Below are 14,106 nucleotides of genomic sequence, written 5' to 3'. Positions count from 1 at the left end.
CGAATTAAGATGACGTCACCCCCGTCAAGTTTGGTCCCAAGGCTCCTCCTTTGGATTCGCTCTGACGAAGGGCTTACGCTTGAATCGTTAGCACTCGAATCTGTTTACGGTGGCTAAGTTACCTTATCGACTCTTGTAATAAAACCAAACATTCGCTTACGCAGCAAGCCAGCGTTGCTTTAGAAACTAACCTCTTGTCTGCGAATAAGGCTGGGTCGGAATCTCGCATGGGAACAGCTCATGGTCCATGAATGTTTCTAGGCCCCTTCGCATTTGGCCTGTGCGTAATGAACGCAACACAAATAAAATGGGTGAAACAAATAAACCTTTCACCATCTCTCAAACTGACGTTAGGTTCACACGATGTATCCTTATCGTCATAGTACTGACCGCACAAGAGAACAGAACCTCATTTACTGGGAAGAGAACTGAGACAGCGGAGTTCCATTTGATCAAAGAATGGCGTTTGGGGTTTAGCTCTCATCTACAGCACTTAGAATTTGAAAACGGTTAGTTTCATTTATTCGATCATGGTGATTTCTATAAACATGACGGCAAACCGTTCTTACGGGCGTTCTATTCGCATTCAGAGGTTCAAAACACACTAATCTGATTTTTTCGTTCTGTTACTTGCAAGTGTGCCGTGCAATTTCAAGTTAAGGAGAAAAGTCAGTTTTGACGATGGAAACAAGTGACAACCAGTTCAAGAGAGTCAAGAGAGGCGCTTGAGATGTTCACGTCTTCTCTGATTGGTCAACTAGAATTGAAATGTTTAATTGTTTGTTTGTTTCTCTGAAAGGATTAGTAACATTTGTACAATAAAAATAATCATGGCATTGCCAAGAAAGAATAAGGTGAACCCTGGAGCGCTTTTCATTTCCATGTAATAGCCAAACGGAACAAACAGTCGGCCTTCGGAGGTACGGAAATTACCGTTCCATTTGCTCTCTCCAGGCCTCTTTCGCGCTCAAGCGGAGACAAATAAGGGACTAGAGAGAGTGAAAATAACGAGGAGTGCTGGGGACGATGTAGCTTCCCTCGCAGACGCTCTTTTGGCTCGTCACGCAATCTTTTTGGGGAGGAAAGATTGCGTGACGAGCCAAAAGAGTGTCTGCAAGGGAGGCTAGGGACGATGGGCCACTTTTTCTTCGTTTCCGTTTTCCTTCCCATTTCCGACTTTTTGCTCCTTTTTTATGAAGAAGAGACGTTTCATTTGTACAAAATTTCATTTGGTTGTCTTCTTCGCGAGCATTGCGCCCTCACTTTTAAGTTTCTTAACCTCTCAGTGAAATTTCAAGTTTGGAACGAATGGAAAAAGCCTTTCCATTTGACACGGACAGTTTCCGGAATTTCAAACCGAAAATGTTGGCTGAATGAAAAGCGTCCCGGGTTTTGGTGCCAACTCCCTCTGTCCTCACCTAGTGTAACTGATGAGAATACCGTGGATAAATAAAGTTATTTGTCTTTGACTTTGTTTTGCTTGGCCAGCTGCGCGCATGCGCCTCTCATTTCCTCTCCTTTCCGCTCAAAGGGAATAGTTGACGTCTGTACGCATGCTATGTTTTCCTCGGTTCTTCCTACGTATTGGGTTACTCACGGGTGTATCTTGACGGTAAAGCCGCGTTTTGTACGTCCGTGACTCCTCGCCCCATTCTTCCTATATGGTACTAGGAGGGAACGAGGTTGCGGTTTTTAATTAAAATTGTGAAGCCCACCGGCAGAGGTGTTTTTGTGACACACGTTTGTGAAGGCTGGAGGCCGACCAACTGACCAAAGACATGGAAAAATGAGACCTGAGAAACCCTCTTTAAATTTCAGACTAGTGTTTGATTATAATTTGGGGGTGGGGGGAGGAGATTACTTGAGTAGGTCGAACTCGACACGGAGCGAATCTTCCATAGGGAAGAGGTAAAAGGATGGAAATACTTGACAAGTACTTGATGGAAATACTAGGCAAGTACTTGACCTGCAAAACTTAAATTCTAACAACAAGGAAAACAAATAAAGAAAACAACAAAAAACAAGAACAAGACTGTCATGAACAACACCAAACATCTTTATTGCATATTGCCACAGTAAACCAATACGCAACGCAAGTTACCTGACCTATCATGTATGTGGAAGGGAACAGGGATGAGTAAAATATGGAAAAAACGTATGGGAACTTACAGAGATATTGCGAGAGAAAGGGAGTCTTGGATATGAGAGCAAAGTGTTCAATATAAGAGCTACTGTGTCTGAACTGGGCCTAACTGCCAACCAAAAGGACAATAATAGGATGGTGTTGAGATGTATAACTATCAGGACAAAAGAGTTTGCACCAAACTGGACAAGTGTTCCTACCTGTTCAAACACAGGCAGGTATTTTGCTATCTAGGATTTTTACCATGTTAATGTAAGTCAAGAGAGCCTTTTTGCGCCAAAACAAATGCGTTTTCTTCAAGCGCTACCTTGTTCTTGATCATAACATTAATGAGATCTATAAGAGCCCAGCTCCTAATTTTATCTTTAATTTGTGCTGAAGGACTATATCTGAACACGTTTCAAAATGAGTTGGACCTTCAGTGAAACAATGTCCAACCATCTACAGTTATTTTAAGCTCTGGTGTAAAGTGATGTAGCATTATTCAACCTCAGTTTTTATGTAAACAGTTGTCACCACAGCACTGCAGTGGAATTTGGATTATGGATACAGTAGTTGGTTTGCTTGCAAACTATTCTTTTCTTACAATGACAACACATTCAAGCAGAATTTCACAAAGAAGGCACTTAAAAAGGGTGGTTGCCAGCAGCCTATGGGAATGGCCACCTCAAGAGACTCTGCTGTATTAATGACCTGCGCATTAATGATCCGTGCCATCTGTCAGCAACTTACAAGATAAATATGAGGTACTTTAGACCTAAATGAAAATGGATTCGTTTCAAAGCACCAGGAATTGAAACATAAAAACCTACACAAAATTTCAATAACGGAAGTGGTCAAAACTACTATACTTGAACAGGACCCACCAAACCACAAAATAGATGGTGGCCTGTGGCTGCACCCCCCTTCCTCAACCTCTAAATATGGTTTCTTTATTGCATAGCCACCCCTCTATCCAGCAATTAAAAAATGACAGTGTGATTCAAACCTCACTTTTCTTGTTTATCTAGCAATGCTGCCTCTTGCTAGCTGAATATTTCTGTGTCAATTAAGCCAATAAAATTTTGTTGCTAATGTTCATGAGATAGGAGGTGTCTTTGGTAACCCCCTTCCTCCTACCCCAGACAAGATGGGTCCTCTTCAAACAAACGTGTTATGACCACTTCCCTAAAGGCTATGTTTTGCAATCATCATCTTTTTGCTTGAAGTGGCATATTTGAAAATGACCTCGCGATCAGTGCAGCTGAAGCCACTTCAACATTTCCATTTGTCCTCTGAAGTTCTAGAATAGCTTGATCCCTTGTAAAACCCAGGTCAACTATCTTCTGGATACTTGCCTCTGAAAAATTGGCTGTACCTGACCCAGGCAAGGAACCTGCCATACCCGTAGCTGATGAGGAAGAAGAGCTTGACCCCTGAGAAGCATCACTTGCTGATCGTGCCATTGCTTCTGCCAGTTCTTTATCTTCCATCTCTGTTAGCTGTCTGTCTTGAGTCATTTGCTCGCCTTCTGCGTCACTGAATGCCAATCGATCAGTCATAGGCAGATCAGACTCAGCTAGGAAGGGGGTTTCTGTTCCCGTGGTACCAATGCGCAGTACATTGTTTTTGAGATCAATGCAACACTGAAGAGTTAATGCGAAAAACATTGTTTTTGAAATCAATGAAACACTGAAGGAGTAATGCAAACAAGGAGTTCAAAACTTACAGGAAAAATAGTACACGCAGTAATCAAAGATTATAGGAATTTTTCTATGGTACTTCTGCCACAATTTTGTTGGAATTAGACCATTAGCCGTAATCAGACCAGAAGGCTGCCTGGCCAAGCAGTTAGGACGTTGGACTTGAAATCCAAAATTTTTGGAGGTCAAGTCCCGCTCTGACCACTAGTTGGAGTCATGTTTCTCAGTAGCTCCGAGTTCAACTCCTCAACAAATTAGGTACTGGTGAGATAGAAAATCTAATTTGGATCAGAGAAGCCTTTTGAACCTGAATTATCCTTTTGTATTTCTGATGGCTAGTGAAGTTTGTTTGTTGTTTGTTCAAATTGCATACTGATAATGTATTTTATTATACTCTCTTACCTGGTGCCGTTTAAGCATATCCAGACCCAACACTAAATCCATTGGTTGGTCTTCCATCACAGAGAATGAAGATTGTAAAAAGTCATTCTCTATCTGGATTTGTGCCACGTGAACTCGCCCAACAATTTTCTGTGTGCCGACACCTTTAGCAATGCCTGCCCAGCGCTGATCCAGCAGCCGCATAATGCTGCACCTCTCTGCACACGCCGAGCTCATGAATGTCATCTGCGCCCCTGAATCAACAAAAGCCTTAACTGGGTGACCATTAAGCTTACAGTTTATGTACAGCATGACAACTTTGCCAAAGGATTCCGGAGAATACTCCATGGCAATCTCCATATTCTGGTTGACATTTGACATGCGGATTTCCTCAGCGATGTGTTTCTGAGCCTCCAGATCGAACGGATCAGCATTCATGGTACGAATCCGCTGCATGTCTCGATCAGCTCTTTCTTGACGCTGTCTCTGCAGTACACTGGCAAAATTTTGTAAATCCCCACTTAGCAGTGCATCAGCAAGTTCTGGATTTCTTTCTTTGAGCAGTGAAAGTTGATGGGGATCAGCTAAAAACATGTCTCTTATGTACTGAGGGCTGTCTCTGTCAACTGCTGCTTGCTGGGGCTGTGCTGGTGCAGTTTGATTACGTGCAGACTGCGGACGTGACTGGCCAGGTACCTGTATACTTCCCCAGTCTAAACCACTAATCGGAGCTGCACCTAAATAATGAAAAGAGTGGCGCTGTCTTAAATAAAGATTGCCCTCTCTTCAATTAATAACAATCTTGTTATTTTCTGATATTAGAATCATTAGGAGGCAGTGTGACAAAGTGATTGAGATGCTAGACTTGAAATCCGGAGGTCCTGTTCTGTACAACTGATTTCCACCATGCTTGTGGGCTTATTTTTGGAGGGGGCTTATATTCTCACTTTCATCGTAACGTTTTCATGTTTTATTATTTTATTATTGGCAAGTTTTAGCTTGTCCACCTTCAAAAGAAAGCCTCTTGATTTCCTCAGTTAACTGCATGAAACGTCTGACTCTGTTATGTCTTTACAGTCTTACCACCGTATGTTAAAAAATCTCAATACAATGTCTTTACTGGTCTTAAAGTCCTAACATATCTCCGAGGAGACCTCTCGGTATAAGCCCGGGGGTTTCTTGAGGTCTCCTCGCCACTTCCTACTTCTTCTCTTACTATTATTATTTACTCTAAACTTATGTACAATCCTAGTCTATTATTCATTGTAACTTTCTATGTTTGTATGTCGTGGTGAATAAATAAATAAAGAAAGAAAGAAAGAAAGAAAGAAAGAAAATAATCTAATTATGAAATTTTTTAGATCTTAAAAATTTTAAATTGATTGATTTCACATCGTCATCGTCAATTATTAAAGCTTAATTGAAATGACATAATCTCAAAAGATTGCACTAAATGTACATGCACATGGTTTAAACACAGTTCTAAAACTTTCCAGTCACAACTGATTTCTAGAAGGACTTTAAGATTTCTAAGGCAGAAAGTTGTTAAGGCAGAAAATTATAATTTTACTTTTCCTAAAAGAGCGATTTAAAATCATTATTTCTACAACAAGTACGTACCGGAAGTTACATTCCACCGAATTCTGAGAACTTTGTTGTTAGTTCCGAATTCTCAAATAAAATCAACTTCTTAGCTTACCTGATAACTGAGGAAGTGGCATGGAACGTCGCATCAATAGGACATCGCCATCTTTAATCCCATAAGCATTCAAAGTCTTCTTATTGTCCTGGAGTGGAACACCGTTGTGGAAAATCACGATTTGGGATGATTGAACGCCGGAATCAACCTCGACAATTGCTTTGAAATTTTCGAGCTCTAGATCATCGCTAACGTCGAGGTTAAACATCTGTTCGCCTTCTAGAGTCACGGTAACTTTCATTTTGTCGCTGAAAAGTCGAAATGAACTATAATATTGGTAGTAGCTTTTTAGACAAATTAATTTTGCAAAACTTGCGTGCAATAAACAAACGCAGATGTGTCATGCAATGTAATAATGACCAAGCTTACTTGCAGAGGATTATGGGAAATTCATTCCCAGTCTCTTTAGCAAAATAACAGGTAAGAGGACCTGGGGAGGACCTGGGGTTGAAGGAGGTTGAAGGAGAAGGGAGAAAAAATCTGCCGCAAAACTGTTTATGTTTCAGCAGCAATTGTACTCTATTTTCACCTTCAGAAATGAGTTCTCAGGGAGATTTTTCCATGGATAAACCTGGTCAAAGGTAAGTGTCTTTTATGTTGTGGATTCAGGCATATTTAGTGGTGAAATTTTACTTTATTTTAGGTTAAAAGCTGGTGCTTTGATCTGTTGCAAATGCGATCGTTCTTTCCTTTCCGTAAGCTTATAATTAAACAGGTCTGTGGTCGTAAATAATTTTGTCGAGTCCTTGGGTGTTCTGTGTTGCTTCTCAGAAAAGGGAGAAGTTTAATTTCGAGTATCTTCGTTCCTAATTTAGATTTATGTAACATTCTTTGTACATCCAACGTGTACTAAAGCTTATAAGGAATCGTCGAAAAAGCTTTGAGATGATATCAATTCGCCTAGCAACGGGTTCTTGCTTATTTGTAGCTGCTTAAATTTATCAGTTTTCAGCTCCTTTTCTCGCCGTAGACTCAATGTCAGTAAAATGGATACCATCACGCTTAATTATTTTACGGTGTGTTTTTCTTAGGGATGACCAAGAATCACCAGAGAAGAGTTTGTGGCTCAATGCGCATCAAGACCCAGTTGCTTCCCTGTACACCTTCTCCACATCAATCTCGTTAGCAGATCTGAATGCTGATTCAGACTACAAGCTTCTTGTGGCTGACCTTGGCACTGGGACATTTGACATGAAACTGAAGGTGTTCAAAGGCACCAGTTTATTCATGGAAAGTGCCATCATAGATCTACCAACAGCTCTGGTGTCGTTCTACATGGACACAAATGATCCACGCACACCTGCTGTAGCTGTGGCATCCGGTCCTTTCATTTATGTGTACAAGAACTTGAGGCCATATTTCAAGTTCACCCTACCGCCTCTGGAAGTTAATGCAGTGGAGCACGATCTCTGGAACCAGGCTAAAGAAGACAAAATTGATGTTCATGTGCTCAGAGAGATGCTGGAAAGCTTGAAGAATGAAGGAAGTGAAGGCATGCTTACAGTTCGCTCACTGAAGCTACTTTCTCTTGAGCCAGAAGAAGTAGAAGCTTTTGCTAATGTTCATAAACATGCGCCGCTGAAGAGGCAAACAGTTATCACTTGCATGGGGACAATGAAGAAAAGTGTGGCAGATGATGATGCTGTAAGCTGTCTAGTGATTGGCACAGAGAGTAAGGATGTCTTTATCCTTGATCCTGAAGCGTTCACTGTCCTTGCAAAGATGAGCTTGCCGAGTGTTCCAGTGTTCATTTCAGTTAATGGCCTGTTTGATGTTGAGTTTCGCATTGTTGTTGCTTGCCGAGATGGTAAAGTATACACATTAAAGAGAGGCAGTAAGATGGCTAAAGCTTGCATTGAGCTCGGAGCCCAAGCAGTTGGTCTGGAGCGCACTGGAAAGAGCATTGTCGTAGGCTGTATGGATAATACTTTGGTGTGTTACTCAACTAAAGGGAAGAAACTGTGGACAGTTTACCTACCCAGTAACATCACCACTATGAGTCTGATGGATCACAAAGCAAGGGGCTTCAAGGCAGTCATGGTTGCCCTTAACAATGGGGAAGTTAGAATTTACAAGGAGAAGTATCTTGTAAATACACTCAAAATGCCAGATGCTGTAACTGCTTTGAAGTTTGGTCGTTTCGGCCGAGAAGACAGTGCCTTGATTCTTATCACGAGAGGTGGAGGGCTGTATGTGAAAATCTTGAAGAGAACGGCAAACTTTGAAGGCAAGGACATGACTCCTGGTCCACCCCCTGCTCAGTCTATCAAGCTCAATGTCCCTAAGAAAACAAAGCTCTTTGTGGATCAGACGCTACGTGAGCGGGATAGTGCTGGTAGCATGCACAGAATGTTTCAGCATGATCTCTATCTGCTTCGTTTGATGTCTGCAAGAGCATATGTCAGTGCACTGCAAAAGAGTTTGAATCCCATTTCCTCTTCAACGACAGAGCCTCTGAAGCTCTCAGCACAAGTCCAAGGTATTGGACCAGCCTTCAAGTTGACAGTGAACCTTCAGAACATTTCATCCAGTGTGCCATCAACAAATCTGCTCATTACTTTTCAGTATGATGACTCCCTGTATGCACTGTCTAAACCTTGCATTACTGTTCCTCTTCTTGTTCCTGGGCTGATGTATGCTTATGAAACACTTGTGGAATGCATCAGTGATAAGGGAATTTCAGATTCCATCAAAGTGTTTGTCTTGCATCAGGGTAACAGTGTTCCAGTCATCACTGCTGTCATCAATATGCCAGTCAGTGAAGCATTAGTTATTGTGTGAAAAGGAGGTTTTGTTTTAGGTGTAATAGTGCATAGTTGCATTACCAACCCACTGAACCCAATATCATCGCGCATATGCTCATGAGAATATTTTGTGAAAATTAAATTTTGGAGACTTTCTTGAAAAATTGGACTCTAAAAGGTGTAACTTAAATTTTAAAACACCATGTAAATAATCCTAAGGGAATCAAAAGAACAAAGATTACCTCTTGTACTGGTAGGCCTTGGAAATCTGTATTAAAGTTATCCTTGAACTGGATGCAGCAAAAAAGAAAATAATAAAAGGCAAAGAATGGAAATTACAAGACTGAAGTTAATATTACAGTCAATGATGTAGAAGATTTGTGGAAGAAAACTACAAAGAGCCTGTGAACGGGTAATTTTGATGACTGTGCCAGAGACATTTTGCAATCGTAATTATTGAAAGAAGACCTTGAATCATTATCATTAGAGCTAAATTATCTGCAATGTTCTCAAGGATAATTAATTTCATAATTTTTTTTTTCAATCAGGAAAATTATGTAGTTTTTCAGTTGAGTCTGACTTGTGTTGATTTCATTTCATTCAACATGTAGATTAAGATATGTATGTAACATGTAGATATGTATATATTATAAGTTTCAATTTTTCTCTCCTTTTCTTCAATAGATATTTACATCATGAATTTGTTTAAGATTATTCTAACTTACCGCTACATTAGTTAGATGTGTCATTTGTATATCTATATAGTATATTACGGCTTTTTAGTTTCTTCCTGTGTTTAGATTGTTAAATCCAGTGTTTTAAAATTGAGCTCTTGGCTGGGAGATGGAGCAACCACTCCATACGTTTTTGACAAGAAATAAATTATTGTATTGCATTGTATTTAGCTGCTAAAACAAAGTATTGACAAGTCATTGACTTATTTCAAAATGTGTTCTTTGTACAGTATTTTAAACATGATCAGAACATCATTGTTGTACAAAACTGTAAACATGTGTAAAATAAGTATTGTATTTATCTCAGGCAACTAATCATCATTTAGTAAGTCTAACTCAGTGGCATAACTTTAGTTACATGAAAGATGTACTGTGAGAGTTGAAACTATGATGTTTTAGTGACTGGTTGTGATTAAAGGTGACATGTTTTGACTGTATAATGATGTTTTGTTGTACTTAAACCAATAAAAGATTGGGAACGTGTATATAAATCAGTCTAGTGATAGTTGTATTCTAGAACATGACCCCTAGTGTAAACAATTATAATTAAAGGGTTTGCTTCAAAAAAGGGCATCTGTTGGGTTTTTTTTTTTTTTTTGCCAAGAAATAGGAAAAAAATGCACCCTTGATCTTGCCAGTTTTTAGAGTGCATTGCATATTCTGTCTGCTAAATGTGGATCCATAATTATTAGCTTTTTTGTGTAAGGACTGAATTTCTAAGGATTTGACCACAATTTCGAAATGTAACATTCTGTTTTGACACCCCCACCCCACCCCCGCCATAGCACAAAATGGAGAAACAGCGAGAGCCTGGAAATTAGTCATGCCAAATGCCCGGTTGCTAAGTTCTTCCTTTCAACATGGCGAGCGGAGGAGCATCTGCTCAAACTACAGAAGAAGATGCTACTGAACTACAATTTCCTAAAGGTTTGGATTGATATTTTTGGGCGTTTAAACTTTCAAGGAAAGCCTGACGTTTCTTGAGTTTTGGTTAAACTTGGCTACAACGTCAGAGTTTACTCACCAGTCGATACAGTGGCCGGTTGTTGTCTTTTTGATCATATGAAACTAGCTTATTCAGCACGATTTTTCAGCGACTAGTTTGCTTCTAGTCGTAAAGGTAGTTTCTCTTAAAGATCATGTCCGATATCTCTGTATCAAATGTGTTGATTTGGTTGGTTTTAACTTGAAGACAATGAAAATAACAAATTTTTTTACGATGAAACAAAGGGGCTTGCGTACACTGTGGTAGCTAAGTTCATTAAGATAGGATGTACACTTTAGACAGTGAATCATAGATGTGTTTTGAATCAAATTGCAGAGTTTGAAAGTGCAGAAACTCTGTTGAATTCAGAAGTGTACATGTTGCTGGAACACAGAAAGACGCAGAATGAAGGAGCAGAAGAGGAACAAGAACTTTCAGAAGTTTTCATCAAAACACTGAATTACACACAGAAGTTTAGCAGATATAAGAACAGAGAAACCATTGCTCAAGTCAGAAGGTAAAGAAGTCACATGGAATTTAGATGAGACAAAGCTATTAGCTACTGATTAACATCTTACCGTTTAACGATTTAACATAATTTCTCTTACCTTTATGCCCAAAGGGTAGTCCACTTAGGAAATTATATTTAAAAATTAGCCACATTCCATTCGGTGGAACTTGTCAAAATTTAGCTTTCAAAATTTTTGGCTGTTGCTACGGAGTATGTTTAAATATATCACCAACTCGCATCAGTATATGTAAGAAATATATTAATAAGGAAATGTGATTTTCAGGACAAGTGATTTTCATGGTAAGGTTGTTGTGAAAATGTAGGTGCATTTTTCTGGCCTCGTTTATCATGACAGGAGAATTACGACACTTACAGTGCAACGAACTCAACCAGGGCCACCCAACATTGATCAGCCAATCACAGGTCACGTTTACAACAAAGGAGTCTGGGTTTGGTAGTTTGTAAGCCAAACAAAAACGAGAACATTTCTTTAAATTTCAAAGTGTCTGGTTTTTTCAGTGGCCCCGGTTGAATTCATTGCATTGTAAATCATGGCAAGTGACTTATCAAACTTAGGCTATATAAGTTGCACCAAGTTCTTTATAGATTCTGTATATTATTTTCAGGAAGTCACTACTTGGTGATCATGAACTGGGTTTATGTGTGAATTTTTTTCATAGTAATAATGTCTGAACATGGTGGCAGAATCAAAGCCAGGAAATCATATTAGAAAACCCCTCATCTCCTCATTGGAGTCAAATTGGCTGTAAATGTACATGTAAGGAAGAAAGTGCTTTCTCTATCTCAGTATTTGTCTCTTGTTTCAGTTTGCTTGGAAAAAAGAAACTACACAAGTTTGAATTGGCCTGTTTGGCTAACTTATGTCCTGAGACAGCTGAGGAAGCCAAAGCTTTGATTCCAAGGTGAGTTTCATCCCTTATGTAAAATATCAAACATGGGATGATGTCCTACTCCAAGAAGAGAGTTGAAAAACTGGTGTAATTTGTGCATCTGTCAATGTTAAGCACCATGATAAGACCTTTGGCAGATGTGGGGCATTTGCCTTTTTTTTAATCTTTGATTGAAATCCCCTTCCTGGGATCAAAATGAACTCAAGAACCCTCACTTTTGGTGATTTGTTTCCTTTCAAGTATGTACTGGAACAATGCTAGTCACATATTCAACAGTCAATTGCCTCAGACTGGAAATGGAAAGGTAGACAAGAGCCCCACAATGGCCTGGGTGCCCCAACCTCCCTCCCCCTGGGTCTAAATATCAAAAAATACTGGAATTATCAATAAATTAAGGTTTTATGTCGACCTGAATACTCTGAAACAACTCTATTATACACTAATTTATCCTCACATCAACTATGGTTTAATGAGCTGGGGCAACACCTACACCACCCATCTCAACAAAATTCGCACCGCCCAAAACAAATGTGTAAAAAATATCTTCTTTGCTCACAAAAGAGAAAATGCCACTGTTTATTTCAATCTACTGGGAATTCTAATCATTGACAATGCATTCAAACTCAAGGTTGCCATTTTCACGTTCAAAATAATAAAGGATCAAATATGTACTGTTTTTGCAAACTCTATTTCCACAGCATCCTCTCTGCACTCGTACAATACCCGATTTTCATCTCGGCAAAATTTTAGCAGACCAAAAATACGTACTAACTACGGTAAACACACTTTTCAAATCACAGCATCACAAATATGGGAAACAATAGACTGTAACAATAAGCAATCAAACTCCGCTTCTTCGTTTAAAACCAATTACAGGAAAAATTTGCTTATAAACCAAAAGTAATGTAGAGTTCTTCACCGTCATCCGTTCGCTAAACAGGCTTTTTTTCTTTTTCTTTTTCAAACCTTTCCAAATAATTTTCTCTTCCACCGAAATAATTTTCTCTTCCATCGTAAGCAGTGCCCAACTCAAAAGCAGCAAGCTCCTTTGGGCACTGCTCACACTAAACCAAACAAATTTATCCTAATTCTTTTTAATCCTCCTTAAAGTTTGTAATTTAAATGTTTATTGTTTTTTATGTATTGTACTGAATCTCGTGGTACGTGTGAAAAATAAAATTGAATTTAATTTAATTAAATGTTGAAAGATGCATCATTATATTTCTGGGCAAAATATGACTTGAATTTTAAGGTGAAGATCAGTACTTATCTTTTTGACAAATTTTTTTTTTTTTTTGTTCATACATTGAAGTCCTTGCATGGCTCTTAAAACACCAATATTTTTGTGTTTTTTGCAGCCTGGAGGGTAGGTTTGATGATGACGACCTTCAGCAGTTCCTTGATGATATTCAAACACACAGGAGCTTCCAATACTAAAAAAGGCATATGTTGTAAAGAGAGCTAATCAAACAATATGACTCTGATATCAGCAAAGATAAGTTGGTCAACAAGTCCTTTATCAAGTTTTGGATTGCCTGATATGACAAAACATTGCCATACTTAGTTCTCTTGTTGATGCTAAAAAGCCAGGGAGTTAAGGTTATCATACCTGACATAAACCTCCAGTCCATGTTTGGGGCTTCAGAATAAAATAGGCAGTCTGAGACCCATCAAGTCAAAGCTGAACTACACTTAACTATGTTTCACCCTGCCAATTTTCTTGCTTTGTTTTCCAGTGTAAATTCCAGGGTGTAAATTATGCAAGAGCCTTTTTATAATTTATTTTGTTAGTAGTATTATTAATTTTATTTTTCATATTTCTGCAGTAGAAGGGTGTCGAGAATGGGCTGTGGTCTTCAACAAAATCATAATACTGTAGGACTGAGTTATTCTCACGACTTGTTGTATTGGTTTTAAATCATGTGACTGTTATCGCAGTTCGCATCTGGCTTTACCGCTCTTGATCAACATGACTTGTTTCAGTTTTTGTGTTAAGGCTTTTCTACAAATAAGTAGAGTTATTATGAGGATTTCTAGCGTATGTATCATATTGGTATGTTCGAAAAATAACTTGAGACATCTTCTCTTGGCATTTTTACGCGGCTATAACTTTGCTTTACTTCTCAAAAATGGAGAAGTTGTGAATACGCATACAGCTAAAGAAAGAGGAGGGGGGTCGAAAGATTAACAAAGGCACTAGGCATAGCGATTGTGTGCAAATCTTTCAAGAAAAAAGGTATCAAAGGAAAATAAAAAAATCAAGGAATGCCGGGTAGGAAGTGAACACGTTTAGAATTAATAAACACGTGACTAGGA

General features: G+C 39.0%; 3 protein-coding genes across 3 annotated transcripts; 2 read left to right on the top strand and 1 right to left on the bottom strand.

The window, feature by feature from the left end:
• Positions 1-2,038: 2,038 nt before the first annotated feature.
• Positions 2,039-6,249, bottom strand: LOC146488902 (protein DDI1 homolog 2-like). The gene is made up of 3 exons (XM_085114518.1): positions 5,906-6,249; positions 4,228-4,943; positions 2,039-3,768 (listed from the first exon to the last, which is right to left on the bottom strand). The coding sequence occupies exons 1-3, from the start codon at positions 6,144-6,146 to the stop codon at positions 3,334-3,336; spliced, it is 1,392 nt and encodes a 463-aa protein (XP_084970644.1). The 5' UTR covers positions 6,147-6,249; the 3' UTR covers positions 2,039-3,333.
• A 106-nt stretch (positions 6,250-6,355) lies between these two features.
• On the top strand, positions 6,356-8,950 carry LOC146488901 (BBSome complex member BBS1-like). Its single transcript, XM_085112663.1, has 2 exons — positions 6,356-6,486; positions 6,937-8,950. The coding sequence occupies exons 1-2, from the start codon at positions 6,443-6,445 to the stop codon at positions 8,684-8,686; spliced, it is 1,794 nt and encodes a 597-aa protein (XP_084968789.1). The 5' UTR covers positions 6,356-6,442; the 3' UTR covers positions 8,687-8,950.
• A 1,267-nt stretch (positions 8,951-10,217) lies between these two features.
• Positions 10,218-14,106, top strand: LOC146488900 (DNA-directed RNA polymerase II subunit RPB4-like). The gene is made up of 4 exons (XM_085114508.1): positions 10,218-10,310; positions 10,705-10,885; positions 11,707-11,802; positions 13,149-14,106. The coding sequence occupies exons 1-4, from the start codon at positions 10,244-10,246 to the stop codon at positions 13,225-13,227; spliced, it is 423 nt and encodes a 140-aa protein (XP_084970634.1). The 5' UTR covers positions 10,218-10,243; the 3' UTR covers positions 13,228-14,106.

The sequence above is a fragment of the Pavona decussata genome, unplaced genomic scaffold (assembly GCF_977016875.1).
Source record: "Pavona decussata unplaced genomic scaffold, jaPavDecu1.1 SCAFFOLD_8, whole genome shotgun sequence".
Lineage (NCBI taxonomy): Eukaryota > Metazoa > Cnidaria > Anthozoa > Scleractinia > Agariciidae > Pavona > Pavona decussata.
This window is presented reverse-complemented; position numbering and strand designations above follow the sequence as displayed.

Coding starts and splice junctions, on each gene's coding strand:
- LOC146488902 (XM_085114518.1), bottom strand. CDS start 6,146: ATGAAAGTTACCGTGACTCTAGAAGGCGAACAGATGTTTAACCTCGAC. Junction 4,944..5,905: donor GCCACTTCCTCAGTTATCAG/GTAAGCTAAGAA, acceptor TTCATTATTTAG/GTGCAGCTCCGATTAGTGGT. Junction 3,769..4,227: donor ATATGCTTAAACGGCACCAG/GTAAGAGAGTAT, acceptor TTAACTCTTCAG/TGTTGCATTGATCTCAAAAA.
- LOC146488901 (XM_085112663.1), top strand. CDS start 6,443: ATGAGTTCTCAGGGAGATTTTTCCATGGATAAACCTGGTCAAAG. Junction 6,487..6,936: donor ATGGATAAACCTGGTCAAAG/GTAAGTGTCTTT, acceptor TGTTTTTCTTAG/GGATGACCAAGAATCACCAG.
- LOC146488900 (XM_085114508.1), top strand. CDS start 10,244: ATGGCGAGCGGAGGAGCATCTGCTCAAACTACAGAAGAAGATGCTACT. Junction 10,311..10,704: donor TGAACTACAATTTCCTAAAG/GTTTGGATTGAT, acceptor ATCAAATTGCAG/AGTTTGAAAGTGCAGAAACT. Junction 10,886..11,706: donor ACCATTGCTCAAGTCAGAAG/GTAAAGAAGTCA, acceptor CTCTTGTTTCAG/TTTGCTTGGAAAAAAGAAAC.